The 20,219-nt window shown below is 35.2% G+C and overlaps 10 protein-coding genes across 10 annotated transcripts; 3 read left to right on the top strand and 7 right to left on the bottom strand.

Annotated features, from left to right (window-relative positions):
- Positions 1 to 5: 5 nt before the first annotated feature.
- Positions 6 to 1,031, bottom strand: AC631_04131 (uncharacterized protein; the record flags this gene model as incomplete). Its single annotated transcript, XM_015612960.1, has 1 exon — positions 6 to 1,031. A coding segment is annotated over one exon (1,026 nt), but the record flags the coding sequence as incomplete, so codon positions are not given.
- Positions 1,032 to 2,050: 1,019 nt separating this feature from the next.
- YPT53 (Rab family GTPase) lies at positions 2,051 to 2,692 on the top strand (the record flags this gene model as incomplete). Its single annotated transcript, XM_015612959.1, has 1 exon — positions 2,051 to 2,692. The coding sequence occupies one exon, from the start codon at positions 2,051 to 2,053 to the stop codon at positions 2,690 to 2,692; it is 642 nt and encodes a 213-aa protein (XP_015466231.1).
- Positions 2,693 to 2,749: 57 nt separating this feature from the next.
- Positions 2,750 to 4,546, bottom strand: AC631_04129 (non-canonical poly(A) polymerase; the record flags this gene model as incomplete). Its single annotated transcript, XM_015612958.1, has 1 exon — positions 2,750 to 4,546. The coding sequence occupies one exon, from the start codon at positions 4,544 to 4,546 to the stop codon at positions 2,750 to 2,752; it is 1,797 nt and encodes a 598-aa protein (XP_015466230.1).
- A 120-nt stretch (positions 4,547 to 4,666) lies between these two features.
- Positions 4,667 to 6,877, bottom strand: AC631_04128 (protein kinase; the record flags this gene model as incomplete). Its single annotated transcript, XM_015612957.1, has 1 exon — positions 4,667 to 6,877. One exon carries the CDS (start codon positions 6,875 to 6,877, stop codon positions 4,667 to 4,669), a length of 2,211 nt encoding a protein of 736 aa, XP_015466229.1.
- Positions 6,878 to 7,122: 245 nt separating this feature from the next.
- AC631_04127 (DNA-binding protein) lies at positions 7,123 to 12,192 on the bottom strand (the record flags this gene model as incomplete). Its single annotated transcript, XM_015612956.1, has 1 exon — positions 7,123 to 12,192. The coding sequence occupies one exon, from the start codon at positions 12,190 to 12,192 to the stop codon at positions 7,123 to 7,125; it is 5,070 nt and encodes a 1,689-aa protein (XP_015466228.1).
- A 158-nt stretch (positions 12,193 to 12,350) lies between these two features.
- Positions 12,351 to 14,603, bottom strand: AC631_04126 (uncharacterized protein; the record flags this gene model as incomplete). The annotated part of the gene is made up of 1 exon (XM_015612955.1): positions 12,351 to 14,603. The coding sequence occupies one exon, from the start codon at positions 14,601 to 14,603 to the stop codon at positions 12,351 to 12,353; it is 2,253 nt and encodes a 750-aa protein (XP_015466227.1).
- Positions 14,604 to 14,842: 239 nt separating this feature from the next.
- AC631_04125 (uncharacterized protein) lies at positions 14,843 to 15,472 on the bottom strand (the record flags this gene model as incomplete). The annotated part of the gene is made up of 1 exon (XM_015612954.1): positions 14,843 to 15,472. The coding sequence occupies one exon, from the start codon at positions 15,470 to 15,472 to the stop codon at positions 14,843 to 14,845; it is 630 nt and encodes a 209-aa protein (XP_015466226.1).
- A 239-nt stretch (positions 15,473 to 15,711) lies between these two features.
- Positions 15,712 to 16,269, bottom strand: TRP99 (Trp99p; the record flags this gene model as incomplete). Its single annotated transcript, XM_015612953.1, has 1 exon — positions 15,712 to 16,269. One exon carries the CDS (start codon positions 16,267 to 16,269, stop codon positions 15,712 to 15,714), a length of 558 nt encoding a protein of 185 aa, XP_015466225.1.
- A 205-nt stretch (positions 16,270 to 16,474) lies between these two features.
- AC631_04123 (uncharacterized protein) lies at positions 16,475 to 17,056 on the top strand (the record flags this gene model as incomplete). Its single annotated transcript, XM_015612952.1, has 1 exon — positions 16,475 to 17,056. The coding sequence occupies one exon, from the start codon at positions 16,475 to 16,477 to the stop codon at positions 17,054 to 17,056; it is 582 nt and encodes a 193-aa protein (XP_015466224.1).
- Positions 17,057 to 17,670: 614 nt separating this feature from the next.
- Positions 17,671 to 20,175, top strand: SPT20 (Spt20p; the record flags this gene model as incomplete). Its single annotated transcript, XM_015612951.1, has 1 exon — positions 17,671 to 20,175. One exon carries the CDS (start codon positions 17,671 to 17,673, stop codon positions 20,173 to 20,175), a length of 2,505 nt encoding a protein of 834 aa, XP_015466223.1.
- Between the last annotated feature and the right edge of the window lie 44 nt (positions 20,176 to 20,219).

The following is a 20,219-nucleotide window of genomic DNA, read 5'->3' as shown; positions in this document are numbered from 1 at the left end:
ATGACCTGTTTTCTAAATTTCATAGAATTAGTTTGATCAGTCGTTTGGTATGTCTCAAAAAACTTTTGTTCTTGATTGATTTTATTACCTTTTTCGTTAGTCAATTCAATAAGTATTTTCCAAGCCTCCGAAATCTGCTTTGATTTCAAATCCGAATATGACTTATTCAACTCTTCAAAGCTTAATGCTATTGGAAAGAACGAATTATTCAATCTAGCCTCGTTCAACTGATATACGATTTGAGCGTTGTTTTCGAATTTTTCTCTAGTCAAATTCTTCAAAAATGAGGTGGATTTATTGGTCGATAATGGCGACAATACATTATAATTACCAGGGATGGACTTATTCCATGTGACAGACTTGGTAGGTTTCAAAACCTTATGCGAAGTGGGTTTCTGAGGACCCCCGATTCCAAACGACTTTCTTAATTCATCTCGACGAACTTTCCAGTCAATAGAAACATTTTCATTAATGAACTGGTTGAAGTCTTTCGATGCCGACACTAACGATTGTTCAATAGCCGCCAAAATATTTTCGTCCTTCTTGTCGTTTAAGTAGCTATCGATATTATTATTAACTGCATTTGAAACAGTTTGTGACTCAAGCGGCTTGACTGGCACCTCGATAGAGTTCAATTCATTCTCAATCTCTTCAGCACTCACACCACTCGAAGCCAACAAATAATGTGCCTTGGTGAAGTTCTGTCCTTCATTATCCTTCTTCTTTCTAAGTTGGTTCGATTTTTTCTTCAATCCGTTCAATGTCAAATGAATTGTTCCTAGATCCGAATTATTTGGTTTAGGCAAATTGTTAGCGGACTCTAATAAATCTTTCAACAACCTCGATGAAGTATGTGCATTACCACTTCTAATTGTACCACTAACACTACTGCCGCTAGGTATATTACCGGCGTCGCTTCTGTTTCCCATTTTCAAGCTTTCACCTGCTCCTCCTGTTACTGGGTTGGATACACCTGTTCCACTCGATCCAATCGACCCACTCAATCCGTTAGATTGACCGAAAAATGACATCTATTATCCTTTTCCTATACAAATTGTGTATATTCAATCGAATAAGTCTACTCTTTGTTATTCTTTTACCTACAGCTAACTAAATCTTGATCAGAAATTACAATTACCCGGCCTTTTCTCATTTGTTACACAAAACTATTTTTTTTCAATTTTCCACTATAAAAGCAGCGGCTAGTTTAATTAGTTTAATGTATTTTCCTTTTTTCTTCATTAACTTTGTCCAAAAGTAATCCATCACATAGACAGTGCATCATTATGATTTCTGTAATTGCCAGATTCGAGCCAGTATTTGGTTTTGGATAGGGCAGACATATTACGGGAATGCAATCATAAAAAGATGCGATAGTTGATGGAGAGAAAAAATTGTGTCTTTTAAGAACCTGTCTGGATTCAAATTTGAAAGAGAGGTGTCAGTAGATCCATATATTCATTCGTAGAACGTAAAATAATTGATGAACTGCCGACGAGTGGCCGTTGAATTTGTAGGCTTTTGACCGTATCTTCAGTTATTGGTACTTTATAGACCGTAGGACAGTTCTATTAAGATCGTGAAGTATCCTAGACCAGATAACTGCGAATGTTTGAAAGAGAATAGGGCCATGAAGCCAGAAACTGCATTTCAACATGCTATTCAAAGTACGACCACTTTGATGCTTTCAGGTTAACATGGCCCAGCATGATCACTGAATAAGTTATAGCGTGTAGAGAAGGCTAATTATTACTGTTAATATGCTTAAAAGGTTCACTAAAGGACTCAATTTTTAAAATCAAGTCATATGCACTAAGTATTTCTCTAAGTATTTCTGAAACTTTCATACTTTTAATACCTTGGGTGAACATATGCCACTCTACAAACAACCAGAGGTGACATATATGTTCATATATCTCGTCTTTATCTTCATTAGTGGTAGGGTAGGCTGCAACATCGAGTCGATTTTGTGTAATTAATATTTAGTATAAGCGATTATCTCTAGTAGCTGGCATCAAAGGTAGTCATGTTTAGTACATAAAAGGCTATTATGCCCAGTTTAAAACCCCCGCCATATAAAATAGTGATACTAGGAGACTCGTCTGTCGGTAAAACATCCTTGGTTCATAGATTTACGACAAATACGTTTGACCAACATACGGCTAATACCATCGGAGCAGCATTTATTACAAAAGAACATCATTCAAATAACAACGCAGAAAAGAAAGTGAAATTTGAAATATGGGATACTGCTGGCCAAGAGAGATATAGATCTTTAACTCCCATGTACTATCGGAATGCAAAAACGGCGTTAATATGTTTTGATTTGTCTAATATGGAAGAGACATTTGATAAGGCTAAATATTGGATAGAGCAATTGCAAATCAACGTAAATGACCAGGATATTCAAATTAAACTAATAGGAAATAAGAGTGATTTAAGTGAACTGCTGGATCCATCAGAATATATTGCAAGTCTTGCGAATCCTATAAAATTTTATAAAACCAGTGCCAAAACGGGCGAAGGAATCGACAAACTATTTAATGATGTTGTTGATGATATCGACGAAAAGTTCTTTACGGAGTATTACAAAAATCAAGAGAACGAAGCAAATAATTTACAACGGTCAGGTATGATAAATGTTTTCAATTCTAGGTTTGGTGATTCTACAAATAATAATAAATGCTGTTGATGTGGGAATAATACTATATAAATACAAGATGGAAGTAAATGCAATGTAATATAATACTCATAATCCTAATCCTTTTTGTCTCCAGTAGTCTCGTTTAGTATCTTTATCTAAGTTAATCTTTTGTTTATCAGACTCTTGAGTTTCGGTATCTTCCTCTTCTTTTTCCTTGGTATCAGGTTCTTCATCGTCAGATGGCGGATTGATACTCATAAAATCGGCCACTTTCTTCTTATTTGGGTCCTCAGGTTTTGCATCTTGCGCAAATGTGGTGTCTTCTTCACTTTCGACCGTCATGTCAGAAAAATAGTATTTGTTATTACCATCTGCACCGTCACTTTCACCATCATTTTCATCCTCGTTTTCATGGTTAATCAATGCATCATTAGTAACTTTGTGTCTATCATCATTAAAATCTCTTTCTTTACCTCTATATTTAATAATATCACCTAAGATCAGTTGCCCAATTCTGGCTTTATAAGATGCACCATTTAATTCGTAACATTTATCAACCAATAATTGATACGCACCTCCAAATGCTTTCTTTAAGTCTCTTAAGTTATACGACGACCTTGTAATATTATTTGCTGGGTCAGAAGGGTCTTGTATTATTATGGAAAATGGATTTCTTGAAGTATTCAACACTGGATGCTTTCTTTTTAATAAGTATTTTGGAAGATCAGTTTCAGTATCAATTGCAATGATTAAATTGTCGTAGGAAAAATTACGGCCGTATAGTTCAAAGAATTCGATTAACAATGAACCCAAATTGTCTAACACCGCCATATTCTTAGTAGATAGTCTTGGATGAAGCTTTAAGAAGTGATAGCATAGTATGATAGTAGAATATCCACCCAATCCTCCTACATGAACGTTGTTTAACTTACGCGACCTCAAAAACTGTTTCACAATGAGGACTAGTTCTCGCAAACCCGGAGTTGTCGATAACCATCTTCTGATCTTCTTCGCAGCATCAATACCATTAGTTCTTTCAAAGGATATATCTATATGGATATTAGAAGTTGGATCCACAAATTTAATAATGGGAACCTTGGCTTTGGCTATGACCTCAATATTTTTTGCTAACTTTTTATTTCTTAAAAATGATGACAACTGGTACAATCTTGATCTATGTTCATAGTCCCCAGTCTCTGATATAACGACCATATCTATATCAGAACCGGGTAAATATAAATCGGTAGCACAAGATCCAAAAACATGAACCTCAGTACCAGGCCAAAACTTACTAATTTGTTGTTTTAACTGATTGACAACTTTATTTCTGGTCATAATTTCTGCCTCAGATGGAGATATATAATTCACAAAATCTTTGATTTCCATAGTGAACCAGTCAGCGATTTCCTTTTGTTTCGAATGGTCGTGGTCTTTAATCCACGGGTACAATGATTTGGCTGTGGTTTGCATATGAACTGTACCAGACTCATCATCACTTAGTACTCCATCATCAGAATAATCGTCATAATCATCATGTTCACGAGCTTCTTCTTCTGATGAACTGAAGCCGAATTCTATAAAATCTTGGTTTTTGGCTAATTCGTTACTCACAAACTTTTGTTTCTTTGATGGTGGCTCTTCTGGATCTTCTGATCTATCACTATCGGATTCTATCACAATATCATCTCCATCATCATCCGACTCAACAAATACCATTTCTGGTTCTCTAGAATTCGGTTTAAAGTCAAATTTCAAACTCGAGTCTGATTCATTCTCACTCGATGGTAATGCTTCATATTTATTTTCAATCGGTATTATTCCACCAGATTTGCTTATTTTTTTCCTTTGCTTCTTAGATTTAAGTTTTGCTGGAGGAGAATCTCTCTTCCTTTTGGATACCATTATTTACACGTCTCTAAAGAAACACTATTGATTACTTGGTTAGTTAAATACAAATGCTGTATATATATTTGATGGACTTTATCAAAAAATTTTCGGTCATGTGACCAAAATAAATTGCAACTAATTGACTATAGCTAAGACTAATGGTAGACTGAATGCCAACACCAAACAGGATACTCGTATAAATGTAGATTCTAATAATAGCAAGTCCATAGTAAACAAAGCCAAAATAAAAATTTTGATAGACAATTTGTAGGTATAAAAAATATTATTGTCAATAGTATCAAAGAGCAAAATGTTTAACATGTAGCCAAGGATGATGCAAACGTTGAATATTTTTGACTTAGTGGGAGGATAAGATGAAAATGTGTCTCTAGGAGATAATTTTAAAGCAGAGTCATCTTCGTATTCGGAATTGGCTATATCATGTACTTCATCGTCTTCTGAGGTAATATCATCAGACTGGTAAATGAAATCAGGATCTATGGCATCGTCTGGGTTGGATGGGAGCAGTGCTACCGGGATTAGACCATATTTATTTGTTGTTTCTTCCGAAGACTCTTGAATTATTTCATTTTCCATTATGAACCTTTTCCATTTAATAGCATCCAAGAACTTTATCACATCGTTTGACAACAATCGATTTGGCCGTGAGTTTGTCGGTTCTGAAGAATCATCACCTTTTATCATCAAGTATATAAGCTTTTCAAAATCGTTCACGCAATTGTCACGAAGTAAATTGTTTTCAGATTCTATTCTAACAGATGATACAAACCATTCGTGGAACTTGGCAGCATTTAGGTCAAAGTACCAGTCTAAAATTTTATCTCTGATAAGCTGGGGGTCTAATTCACCCTTGACCATATGCGTAAAAGGTAATTTTCCAGCACATAACCAGCACAATATCAACCCTAGAGAATATATATCACTTTCGTAAGTGAATTCGTTTATGAAATATTGTCTTTCACTACCAAGGGATGGGTCAAAATTAGAAAATATCCAAAGCTCGGGTGCTGTGAACTCAAGTGTACCCGTATTTCCACGGCGTTCGTCTTCATCTTTGCTCATATTCTTAATAGTTATATCATCTTGAGGGAGGTTATGCTTATCAATAAATTGACCTTCGCCAAAATCCGATACCAAGACTTTTGGTAGCTTTGAAATCTCCTGGTTCAACTCATTTTCGTTTTCATAAATACGATCATCAATAGCCCTATTATTGTACTTATAATCTAATAAACAATTGGAAGGTTTGAGATCACGATGAAGAATTCCGTGCAAATGCAAATAATGTACACCTTTTGCAACGTCCCTAAAAAACTTCCAAATTTCAATACTATTCAACCAAGGTTTCTTATTTTCCTTATTTTCAGGATCCATGTTTTCAAGCTTTTGATTGGAATTTTTACGGACAGATCTACGGCGTTGCCGTTCCAAATCAAGTTGCTCTTTAGCACTTAAATGCAGTTCACGTAGGAAAACTTTTTCTATTAGATCTTCTAAATGCCCACCATCACAATATTGTTGAAGGATGAAGACATATGGGATCTTATTATCAAATTCAGAATTCTTTTGTTTATCTGGCAAAAAGTATGTCTTCAGGTCTTGAATATCGCCTAACTCCAACCAAACATGATTGTACCTGATTAAGTTATTCTCATTAGCACCTTGTATAGATAGCTCGTACAAAATTAGCACTTCATTTAAAACTTGTTCTAGTAGCTCGATCTTATCTCCTATACTGATTCTTTTCACCGCATATGTTCCGAGCTTTATATCATTCAATACATGAACCACTTTGTACACTTGCGAGTGTGCACCAGACCCGAGCATGAATGGTGGCACTTTTTTAAAAAACCTTTTAAAATAGCCTTGATTGAAGATGTTTTCTGGTAAGTTCGTAGCCGGTCTTGGCCTAGGCTTCTGATTGTAAGGTAGCTTCCCTAACAACTTAAAATAGTCGTGATGCATAAAACCTTCTGGGAAATTCTTCATCATAGCCCTTGTATTATCAGGGTCCGATTTCAATGAATCCATCAATTCATTCAGTGAATCACTTGTTCTTCTTTTAGTTGTTTCAGCTATGTTGGAGTGTTCAGACCATGCAAACCCACAATTCGGACATTTGATATTGCTGTGGGGTTTGTTGTTACCATATCTTGGTCCGCTACGATCTTCATTACGAACTAGATTTATTTTATTGTTATAAGCCTCATTTGTAGTTGAGACTAATTGAAGGGTATTATCTTGGTTATCATGGAGGACTAAAATACCGTGGCTGGGATCGTGATAGACTATTTCGTTGCTTGAATTATATGGAACTATTGACATATAGGATTTTCGAAATTACAAGCACGAATTATTTGAATCAATTGCAATTAATATATCGTATATATATATATATGATCCAAACAATGTATCATTAGACTAATGTAAGTTCGTTTCTTGTATAAAGTTGATTGCAGTTATTCTTAAGTGTCATAATTTAAATTAAATTGGATCATACTGCACAAAGCTTCTACGCTTGAATTATCATAAAACTATCATAAAATACTATTATACATTAATTATGCTATTTAAGACTCTATAGAGTCAAGACTTCTCATACGTAGAATAAACGTCATCAACTTGGTTTCCAAATGATATTTTTCATCTCGAGACATACTTGAAATTTCTAAGTCAGACATATTTTCAATATAAGAAGTAAGGTCATCAGCAGCATTATTTGGCTGCAATTCAGATCTTTGCTTAGTGATAAATTCATTGCTTTGCAGTTTATTATCAGAATCGTATTTGTTCTTTGGGGTATCTGAGTCTAAAATTTCTTCGTCCTCCCCAATAGTTGAAAGGAACATATCAGTCTTTGAATTAGATTCCGAAGTAATGTCTTCAGACCCGTTTCCTACATACACGGGAGGCAGTAGTGCTAGAGAGGAATTTCTTTCCGATGAGTTTGAGGCTTCAGAATTCGCTGTGTTTGTTACTGCAGTAGAAGTAGCTCTGAAATTCTGGGTATCAAAAGTGGGTGGTGCTGATTGATCATTCATTGATGAACTCTGGATCTCGTCATTCGATTCCTTTTGGATGTCGCTGGAAGATTGCATAATATCTTTGCCTAAATTTGGGTCTCGAGCATCTTCTTTTGCCATTGAAAGATCCAATTCTGATGCTGAGGGTTCAATATCACTATTGAAATTAGAAGTAGCTTCATGCTGCTTTTGCTTTTTTTTAGTATTTTCATATTCATCATAAGATTTACGCTTGCAACTAGTCGACTCCTGGTCGTCGGTGTTCTCAATTTCTTCAGGTTGATCAGACGATTCACGACTGGAAAATCCTTTCTGAATTACTGCACTGTAGTCACAACTGCTAGGAGAAACGGATTTATTTACAGTGTCGAACGTTTCTGAAGTTGAACTAGGTTCATCTTCCACAATGTCAAATTCGTTAATTGAACTTTGAGGCATTGAATCTGCTTTAAGTGGAATATCATCATGCTCAAAGGAAGAGGGTATTTGAACTTCACTTTTGATATTACTGATTTCAATAGTATCATCATCGATACTACTTCGGGAAACTTCTGGATTAGAACTATTATCAGGGGTGCTTTTCTTCGAGTTAGGCCTAGAACTTCTTCTTGCTTTCTTAACTGGGGTTTCAGGGGAAAGCTTAGCATTTAGCATAGCTGTGAATGAATGAATATCAAAATTTGCATTCACTTCTGGAGTTGGCACATTTTCTTTTTTGACTTTAGTGTTAGATTTCTTTTTTGTCTTTGGTTTAGCTACTGCACTGTGTCTCTTTCGATTTGATTTTGATTTGAGCAGGCTTTCAATTTCAAATTGGCTTATATCAGAATCCGACGTGAAATTTCCTTTCTCATAATGATTAGAGATATTATCTTTATTTTCACGGGAAAGCAGTTTAGGAATTGAGATGTTTTCAATTGATTCAATTGTTTCCATATCATCCATTGCTAGGTCTTTAGAACACTCAGGCGTAGCAGTAATCTGCGTATCTACATCTTCGGTGTTCTCTGATTGTTTCTGGCTGACTCCCGTGGCTGGATTCAGTTGCTTCATAAGTTCAAGATCATAGTATAACTCAGAATTATCTGCAAGCCATACATTTTTCAATAAAGGTAACCTACCCCACTTATTTTGAATATGTGTTTTTACATCTAATCCTGCTTCATAAGAACAAACAAGTAAGTCGTCCAACAACTTGAAATTGCCTGATTCAAGAATATAAGAAAGATATGAATTCCAAATCAGACGAAATTCAAACTGACGAAAACCTTCCAAAACCTTGAATTTCTTCATGACATTTTTTCTTATATTGTAAAGTTCAAGATCGAACCGCTTATCAATAAGAAACCTGAGAATTTCAAAAAACTCTTCGTCATTATCAAATCTAGATATTATTAAATTTAGTGGGATTTGTTTGAGATGTGGATGTGGCGCATTATGGACTAGTTCAACAAAGTACTTGAATATAGGTAAGGTCCACATTTGAATATCCAAGATACCTGTTACACGTTCGAATTCTGTAGCACTGAGTAATACAATTGATTGAATCAATTTTTTAGCGATTACTTCATAGTCTTTGGATATTATTTGGAAAAGCTCTCCAGCCAATTCTAACTCGAGGTTCGAAGCAGCATTTATTTTTCTATTGTTTAAAGTTGAAACTATGAAATTTTTCAAGCCAGTATGTGTGTTGAATTCTTGTAGTTGAATCAATTCAAGAACGAATATTAAATTCTTCGAATCACAGATGGTCGAATAGACTGATTCTAAGAAATCGAAAGCTTGCAGCGCTTCCATATCACCCAAGCAATTTTCAATAATTAGAATATAGATATTAGTTGTATTTGATTTAGTATTTCGCCTTTCCATAAAATTGGAGGCATCAAATGTATCATTCAAATTAAATATAAGCCTTTGAATAGAAGAATGCGATAGCTTGTTATGTTTGAATAAAATATTTAACACTGTTGGAATATTATCAATTATATCCCGGGTTGCATCCGACGGTTTTATTTCTTTCTTGGTGACCAGCTTTAACGAATTTAAGAAGCTGTTGAAAAATTCCAACTTTGAATCTATAGGTAATTCTTCCAACCTAAAAATAACATTTATGTTTTGCATAATTCTATCAAATTTAGAGAATATCCATTTAGGACTAACTGGACTAATATCCGTAAGGTTTAGTGGTTCATTAGAAAGACATCGCATGTCGTTAAATGGCCTTTCATTAGCAGATAATGGCGATTTTATTAGACGTGTTAAAATCTTGAAGCCCAACTCATTCATATACGTATTAGATAAACCTTTTTTAAAATAAAAATTTATCAATACTGGTTGAATAACCTTATCCCAATATATGTGGACATATTTAGATGAAGTTAATGTCAGTGGGTTAAGCAAGGTGTATATGATAGATAAAAATAAGCTGTGTGACGAGTCAATGATTTCTTTTTGATTTTCTACAGCTGAAATATTAAGTAACGGATGAATCAACAACTTTATCTTTGACTTCAATATATTATTGATACCTTGTGGTTTTGATTTATTGCTTTTTCCACTTGGACTTGAATCGATCAAATATCGGATGCTGTCCAAATCATTGTGACATACATTGAAAATGATGGCCTTCCAACTGTTTAATGCAATTATTTTAGCTGAATTGTTATCCACATTGAAACAAGATTTGTGCACCTTTAACCAATCTGATAGAAAAGGCCAATTTTCGTACCCTGAATCACTGTTACTAGATAATAATGTCATACCCACCCATATATCCATAGCTGATTTAAACTGACCATTTTCAATTAAAGTTTCAAGGCTGGTTATTATAAAATGTATTACTAAAGTTTCACCAGAACTACTAGCAGTATTTTCAGATGAAACCGAAATAGTTGATTCTGAGGTTATCGATTTCACAGTTGAAGGTAAAGGAGAAGCTAGTAACTGTCTTACCGAAAATAAAACATTTTTATTATCCAAATAGTTTCTAGCTACCTCAAGTAATACCAGGATTCCCATACCAATAACTTTCGAATATAATGGAGACGAAAGATCGCATAAGTTCATAAGGAAAAATTCGAACCAATGCTTGAAATTGCTTGCCATCATAGCAGGAAAGTTCAGAACTAAATTTTTCAAAGTTACAAACTCTTCAACCACTAATGAAGAGCTAACGAATTTTCTCATGTTAAGCAAACTTTGTAAAATAAGTTCCAGAATATTAGTGTTTTCATTTTGATTATTAAATATTAGCTTTTTCTTTTTGTTGTTAAATTTGCAGTCCTTTAATATACTAAGATATGGTATTATTAGAGTTTTTGATATAGTTGGTTTAACAATTGTCTTGCAACAGTGTATGTAAAACCATTTTGCGTCTTCAATTGATATGAAATTATTCAATTCTTGATCCAACATTATAAAGTTGATTAACTTTAATGCTTGGCTGATAATACGAATACTAAATGGATCATTCTTGCATGGCGAATAGTTGTTTTCCTTTTCATCATTGTTGCAAAATAACTTTGATTCGATTAGCTTAACATCTCTTTGAATAAATGTTGACAAGGCATGAATATACGTGGTATCCATGAAAGGTGTAGAATTTGTTTTATTCAGATTTTTGGAGTTGACCTTTTGTGGACTGTGATTTGAATTGATTGATTTATTTGGTATCGTAAGTAATTTTAATAGGCAATCAGAAGTATTACATCTGCATATATGATTCAATGTGGCATATACTTCAAACTTTTTAGTGAAATTTTTATCTTTTAGAACATTAATGCAGCCATCGATGAGTTGTGGTAGATCAGGTGAACTTGGTGCCAATTGTATTATGGTGCCCAGAACCCAGAATTCAGGGTTACTAGGATTGTTTTTAATGTCTATGTTATTAGATGATTTGACCCATAATGATGTATCATTAGGATTACATGGGGATGAAGTTTGATTCATAGAATTAATTTTTAAGATTGACTTTTTTGGAGTTTGCTCAAGAATTGGTAGCCTCGAACTATATGGTACGGCTGCAGGGGAACTGGGTAACTCACTCACTAAGTCATCTGAAAATGCAACTGACTTCTTCTTCTTAATTGGAGAAGATGATAATTCTTCTCTATATGCCCTTACTTTTGAAGCGGGTTTTATTGGCGACGAGTTCAATTCCATTTCCATATACGCTTGTTCATGTATGAAGTCATTCTCTAGAGGAGGAATGTTGATATAGTTTTTCACTTCTCTCTTACCAATTTCTTCTTTTGGCATTTTCGCCATTTCGCTTTCACTGATATCTAAATCACCGCTTTCAAGTTTGTCTTCTGAAATATTTGTATCTATAATCGAACTGTCTGAAGTCATTTCGCTAGTAGTGTCATCATCCTTGTTATTAACCGCTAAATTTCTATTAATTCTTGAATTGGAATTCCTTGATCGTGTACGAGGTGTCAGTGAATTGTTTCTTTGGACTCCCTGTGATGTATTTATTGGATGTGTGCTTGTCTTTGCAAATGAGCCTTCCGTTGTGGAATCGATTATACCTAAGTGATTATTAGGTTGTTCCACAATTAATGGTGAGCCCAGGGACAGCAGACTATTTATATGTGAGTCGGAGTCTACCCACATTCTATTAACTTTCTATTATACAAGTTATAATTGTTGTGTAATAGTAAATATGTACAGAAAGTTTTTGATAAGCGAGTGGTTCCATACTTCACGAAAAAAATTTTGGTGAGACGCGTTCTTTAATGTGTATATATTTTAGATATTTCTACTACACTAAACTAATTCTTAGATTTTTTAGAAACAGGCTCTTCTTCCGTAGCAGCTTCATCTTCATCACGCGATCTCTTTGTACCTGAAGTTTCAGCATTGGAATCCAATTCGCTCAGATCAGGATTAGATTTAATATTATTTTGGTCTTCATGTTTGTCTTCACTATTTCCATTGACTCCATTCTGAATTTCTTCTGTGTTGTTTATAGGTTTTTCTTCTAAATCTCCCTCGATATTACCATTATTTTCCACTTTAATGTCCTCTGTGTTATCTTTGGCTTCAGGTTGTTCTATCGATTCAGTTGGTTTTTCTGGTGCTTCAGGCATGTTCAATTCGGCACTTAACATCAGCTTATTCAATAAATTACCAAATTGCAACCAGTTTGAGTTCCGTTCCTTTTTCAAGTGTTTCCATGTAAGTACGTTACGTTCGTCAATAAGTTCTTCCAATTCTTTTTTATTTGTTGCATTCGATATTTTCTCTGTAAGTAAGTCAATTTCTTCCTGGCGTCTTTTATTGTTGCTGCTTGTTTCACTGTCCTTAACTAGCTTCAGAAGCCCTCTCTCTACTTTCATCTTTCTGGACAATTGAGGGGTTGCATAGTTGTTGAAATAGCGCTTTTCTTTGAAAGGTATTATTGTTTTAGTCTTCTCTTGCACCGCTGCTAATTCGGAAGCGGTAAGCACCTTATCGACAAACAAAGATTTGCCTGTATTAGGATCCTTTCCATATATCAACCAGCCCCACCAGAATGTTTCATCAATAGCCATATGCTGTAATAAGAACGAAAATTGACTATCTATAGAACGATACCGCTTAGGTATTTCTCGCTTGATTTTGAAGAACAATGATACCAAGCTATCAGGAGGAGAATCATCAGTAAAATGTTTAATATTAGCTGGACCATTAAGTGATCTCAAAAATACCTTTTTGTTTGCTGCGTTCAATTCATAATACAAGTGACAAATGAAATAAATCTGGACCAAACATGTTTGACGTATTTTGCTGTCATCAAACTGCTTGGACATGAAACTATAATCTTGTTTCTTTAATTGATCAAAAGATTCACCTCTCTTCATTTCATCAAATTGCGCAAGTGAATAATTTTCTGGGAAGTATAATTTGTTTGCATATTTTTCTTTAAGATGCTTTTCTTCAGCTTCAGATTTTGGAGCTGGGACAGCAAATTGGTCAATTTTAGGAGCAACAGAAGACCAATTTATTTCTTCCTCCATCAAATATTCATAAACTTTCTTCAATGTATCTGATATTCTAGTAAGTTGTTTATGATTGGCAGGTTTTAAGTAGTAATAAGGGTCACGGAACAATTTATTAATCTGTATCACATCTTTAATAAAGCTGTCATCTCTGGATCTTGAGTTTGTAGAGAAATCTTTAACGATTCTATTAGAAGTGCTGAAATATTTGTTTAATCCTGTATTGTCTTCAAAGTTGAAAATGTTGGCTATGAACATTCTCACACGGTATTGAAATGTATCGTTGAACGTATCTTTCTTGCACAAATCTCTTTTACCTTGTATATTTTTTTCAAAGAATCTGTCTGTCAAGGTGTTACATATTTCCAAGAAAGAAATTCTGTCGCTAGTAACTTGCTTATCAAAAATCTTATCTTGAATTAAGCTTTTACGGGTTTCCAAATAGTACCAAAATATACTTATTGTGTGTGTAGATGCATTAAAGAGCACTTGCAGTATCTGTGATAGTAATTGGTAGAAACTTGATTTGAGTGAAGGATATGACTCGATTACTAGATGCATTTGAAAATCCACCAATATACTTAGTCTATTATAGCTTCTAAGTTCTTCACGAGAAATATTAAATGTTCCAACTTCAATTATCTTATTTGTTTCAGTTTCATTCTTATCTTTGCAATTCTTCAATTCCTCTAAGTGCTGGGCAAGAACCTCATGGCCTGCCTTTTGAAAAGCCATAGTCAATACGAAATCTCTAGTTTTTTCATCCAACCCTAAATTGAAATTTTCTATCTCTTTCTTCAAGTTATTTGTTACTTCATCATTAACATTATCATCTCGTGTCATAGGTATATCTATTTTATAGTCAAAATCATATTCTTTGATAATATCTTCAAATATTTGGTGTTTACCAATGAACTTTTCAAAACTGAAGGTTTCTAATAAATAATTCGAATCATCATCTGGAACAAGTTGATTCACCAAATCAATCAATGAATTAAAACATAATTCTATAGGTTGCGATAACCTATTACTTTCAGTAGCCATACGTTCTGTCTATATAGTTGATCGTCTATAATACTACGAAAGGAAAATTGTTCTTGATTTGAAAATATAGGATTATGCGCAGGAGCCTGAAATTTGTCCATAAACATTGGGAACGGTTAAAAGTATTATTTACAACCATATGCTAAGATATATACATATATATGGGCATTACTAAGAAGGTCACGTCATGAGTAATATGTGGCAGCTTTTTCGAATATTTTCAATCCATAAATGCACGGTCATATATCAAACTTTTTAGAACGATATTTCTTCTTATCACTTTGTCTCTTCTTATTAAAAAGACGTTTCTCTTTACGGTCGTCCTTTATTTCTTGCCATCTCTTTTTGTCCTCTTCACTTACTTCACCTGGAAAAAATGTATTATCTTTGATCTCTTGCACTAATTTACGAAAGCATTCATCCGTATTGGTATCTCTATTCCTTGTTGAATCACTTTGAATGAGTATCCCTCCACTTTTTGTTTCGTATCTGATTTTATTCTCACTGATTTGAGATATTATTGGTTTTGGAATCCAGTAGCAGAATTGGGGGTTGAGCCATTGATCTGGACCAAGTGCTATGGTAGCTTTTGAGGACGTCTTATTAACCTTTTGTCCACCAGCTCCTGATGCTCTGCTGTAAGATATTTCGAAAATGTTTTCTGGTATTTGGGTACCTGAGAAGTTTTCTATCCATTGCTTGGCTTTGCTTATTTCTTCTTCTGAAAATTTAGATTCTGGTGAAGTGGATAATGTACGTACTACACCAGGAATCCAAGGATTTACATTTCTGATACCAACATGATTTAAGGAAATCGGATAAAAGCCTGTCCTTTTTAAAGGCAACCTATATAGTCTGACGCAATGCATGCTAGTATTAGGTTTAATGGATTAAACAAGAAAAAACCGATTGATTCTAATTATGTCCCAAAAAACTCGCGATCACCTACAGCTACTCTAAATCACTTAAAAGTCTAATATAGTAATCATATTGAACAATATGGGCCAGTATTTTATAAAGTATAAACCATTTTATACACAGAATATAAAAGCATTCAAACGAATGAAAAAAACGAATTAGACACCATTTTTAGCAATGCCAACATGTTCTAAAGTTGAGATAAGACCTTTTCAGCGTCAGAAACATCAACACTGGTGTTATCTGGCTCGACAAATGACTCCGTAACCTTACCATCTTCAACTAACAAAGCATATCTCTTCGATCTTTCGTTTCCGAACACTTTGGTGGCATCAAACTTCAAGTCGAGTGCAGACACAAATTCGCCTTGAGGATCAGCTAAAAACGAAATTTGATCTCCATCGATATTTCCTAATAATTGACCACCCCATGCCTTCATGACAAATGCATCATTAACTGAAACAATAAAGAACTTGTGGTATCCTTTATCGTTGAATTCACGCAATCTGCTCAAAAATCCTGGTACATGCGATGCAGAACATGCTGGTGAAAATGCTCCTGGAACACCAATGATAACAGATTTACCGTTGCTTGTTTCCTCTGCAAGATTCACGCTATTGCCTGGCGATGATTCAAATAATGTAGTACTTGGAATCTTATCTCCGGCTGCCACAAATGAAGGCATCGAAGTTCTGAATGTACGCACAAACTGTGGTCTGGCAATGTTTCTGGTCAATTGGGGCAACATTGTATTCAATTGAAGTATCTATGTATCTAAAAGTTAGAAAATAAGGTGTTGAACAGACTTCAATCTTGTAATAGTTGCTCTGATATGGCTTTTATAAGCCGAGAGTGCGATTACCAATATGTCAGATTTATCGACCACTAAACAGTATTAGACCAAGTATTCTTCCTATATTAAACAATATACCAAAAGTAATAGAGCTAAAAGGATGTCAGGGAAGGTGACATCGCAAAGGTCTTCTCAAAGACAAACACCCGAAGTGGAACAAGAAGAATTAACAGCCCAGAAGGCTTTAGAGCTTTACAGAAATGCATTAAATTTCAATGTCATCAGTAGATATGACGAATTCATAAAACAATTGCTTTACCATACTTCACATTGTGTGATATACAAGTTCAACGACGAAACACAGGAATGGGTTAAAACCGATTACCAGGGAACTTTGGCATTATATTTACGTGATTTTAAGGTGCCACAGAACACGGGATACCCACCAACATACCAGGACTTGCAGAACCTTTTTTGCTATGGATTACTTCTATTGAACAGAAATAACCCCGAGTGCTTCTCGTTGGGCCTTTTGCCAAACAAAATCATCAAGCATTTTTTTCCCCATGGCTTGAATAATATGAACATTTTGGAAATGGACGTCGAACTTAATGACAATTTGATCATTGTCAAAGATTTGGTTGGTGATATATATGGGTTGTGGGTCTTCAATGAAGAAGACAGAATGAAGTTGTACAAATTACTAGAGTTCTGTTTGTCAAATGACTCCTCCATGCTCTAGGGTGATTTTTTGATTCTTGGAGCTTTCTAGAAAACATGCAGTGGGATATTGTATAAAATCTCGTGTCATTCTTGTCATTGAGTATCGTTATACACTTATCATACCCTTTTACATAGGCTATCATATGTGCATGGAGGTCGGTTTGGAGAATTACGGAGAGTTCCCATTTGCCGCAAGGAGATCAATTGCAGAGCATAATTATATTTCTTGGTCTTCTTGGGTACCCAGTAGCTATATCTTGACCGCCAGATGCAAATCTTTGTCTTTATAGCTGCTTGTTCTCTTATATATTGTAATATAGCTACTAATAAATTAGTATACTGAAAAATCCACTACGCACGTGATTATAGAGGATTTGAACGAAAATATCACCAAAAGTTTTGTATATGTCTAACATAGGCTTTGAATACTCCCAATATATCGAGAAAATCTATTGGTCCTCGAGTAGTGAACTAGCTTGGCGATAACAATTGTGCTAATAAGTGTGAAAATAAATTTGAAGTAGAGCTAACTATCTTTTAACCCCCTTACATGTACATTTATTAATATTGATAGACCGAACCAAAGAAGAATAAATTATCGCTACAATTGGAGCTTACGAATCAACAAAAATAATGATTAACACCGGGGCCAGTAAAGTACCCAATGCTCCTCATAACAGAACAACCCCATCGGCGCAAGCTCAGGCACAAGCTCATTTACAACACTCGAAGTTGACGGCACAACAGCAGCAGCTATTAAGACAACGACAACAACAGCAGCTATTACAGCAACAGCAGCAACAACAGCTCGCCCAGCAACGTCTGCCAAGACCTAATCTTCAGAACTATCACTTTGCAACTACATCGCCAGAAATTTTAAAGAAATATGCGAAGTATCCACCATCGTTGAGTTTCCATATCTATGAGTCCCATTATCGGTTGAGTAATTCACAAGATTCGAATATTATCCCAAAATCGTCACCCATGATTAAAAGTTTCCTACAGCATGTAATGAGAGAAGAAATCCCTTTTGAAATGAGTGAATTGATAAAGGACTTTGCTATTAGGTCGTATGACGGGTGTCTTATATTGCAGGTATACGATCATAGAAATATGATCCCAACAGGAGCTCCAGCTACTTCTAATACAAATTCTTCTGCGCCTACAACTAATAATGATAGAAGCAATGCTGGAGGCCTGGCTAGTACTAATGTAAATACTGTTACGGATACTACAACAGATACTAACGGTTCTGCTTCAAAATCTGCTAGCCCTTCACAATCAAATACCAAAAGTGACAGTAATAGTAACACTACCGGATCATCAGCAGCAACAGCAACTAGTGAATCAGCAAAAGTTATATCTAAACCAAAGGCTTACAGAACCTTATTAAGGCCAACACAATTGTCATTATATTACGATTTGCTCTATCACACAGATTCGGCATTAACGAAGTTTACTGACCCTTTGTCACTTCAAATGGAATCAGAAATATTGACTTTGGCTAATCGAAAATTAGATTTATCTGTGCCTCTAAACCCATATTTATGTGATGATTATTTGAAACCTGAAATAGAGCTGCCACGTAAAGAATGGGATGAAAAGAATCAAGATTGGAAATTGATACACCTGCACCGTCAAGAAGTCGAAAATCCACCACGTAAATTACATCAAGATGAATTGATTATGCATAAATCCTCTGACTATGAGGAAATTATGTTCTTGTTATCTAATAAATACAAAAGGTCTGATGATACTCTGGATAAGAAATTGGTTGTGGTAGGCTCTTCATCATTAGTATCAACAGGAACAACTAACTCCAGCAAGAATGGGAAGGAGGGTAGTGCTGATCCTGAAGACAAAAGTAAGAATACTGAAGCTAAAAATGGAAGTTCTACTGTTGTTAATTCTAACACTACTTCGAATTCCACGACTGGTCAATTTATGAGGCTTAGATATATTGAAGAGATTAGAAAACGTAGAGAAGCGCAAAAGGCTCAACAAGAGGCTGTTGCCGCTCAGGCGACCAGCAATGGGGCCAACTTATTAGCACAGTCTAATAATGCAGCTGCAATTAATGCCAGTAAAGATACTGTGCCTGACAATAAAGGATCATTTGCTCCACAAGATAGTAATATAGTACGTCCTGGCTCTCAGCCTCAAGCAGCTCCTGCCAATCTGCAACTTCTGAGACAGCAACAAATGATGGCAGAAAAGGCACAAGCTTTGAGGGCAAGACAATTCCAAGCGCAACAACAGAGACAACAACAAGCAAGGCAACAGCTTCAACAACAGCAACAACAGCAACAACAGCAAAATATTAAGAGACAAAAAATGGATAATATTCCACAGCAACCATTACAGGCCCCACAATCGCAGCAGCAGCAACCACAACAGCCATATAATTCGATTTCTTCTACTCCTCAGATGGGGATGTCTCAACCAGCATCTAGTATGGGAACGCCAGTGATGAATGGAACCATGCTGACACCACAGCAACGTTTCCAACAAGCACAACAACAGGCGTTATCACAACAACCATCCCAATCGGCACCGTCTCAACCACAATCTCAAGGGCAAATTCATGCGCAGTCTCCTGTTCAAACACCAGTCACGGCACAGAATCAACCAAGTCAAACTCAAATTCAACAACAACAGATATTCCAAAATACATTAACCCCACAGGAACAACAAACTTTCAGACAATTACAGTCAAGGATGAATGCATTTGCTATGATGGGCAATTCAGGAATTGCGCCAAATAGAGCACAATTGACACAACAGCAACAGCAACAAGCCATTCAACAAGCAAAATTAATTCAGCAACAGTTATTGCAAAAATTTCCCGTTTATTTTCAGAGGTTGCGTCAATTTCAGCTACTTCAACAGCAAAGAAGACAACAGCAACAACAACAGCAGCAACAACAATCAGCAAGCCAATCACCACAGCCAATGGGTAATATCCCATCTTCGATTCCTCAAAATTCACAATTCAATCAACATCAAAATGTAGGTGGTAAAACAATCCCCGGAGGAATGAGTCCTCAGCAGCAACAGATGATCAATCAGCAAATGTTGCAACAAATGGCTAATAATATGAACCAGCAGGACAAAAAAAAAATGTATAAAAAGAAGTGAGTAATTTTTAAACTCACATATATAGTATATAATTAATATATTAT

The sequence above is a fragment of the Debaryomyces fabryi genome (assembly GCF_001447935.2).
Source record: "Debaryomyces fabryi strain CBS 789 chromosome Unknown contig00102, whole genome shotgun sequence".
NCBI lineage: Eukaryota > Fungi > Ascomycota > Pichiomycetes > Serinales > Debaryomycetaceae > Debaryomyces > Debaryomyces fabryi.
Note: the sequence above shows the minus strand (reverse complement) of the source record. Positions and strands in the feature narration are given on the sequence as shown.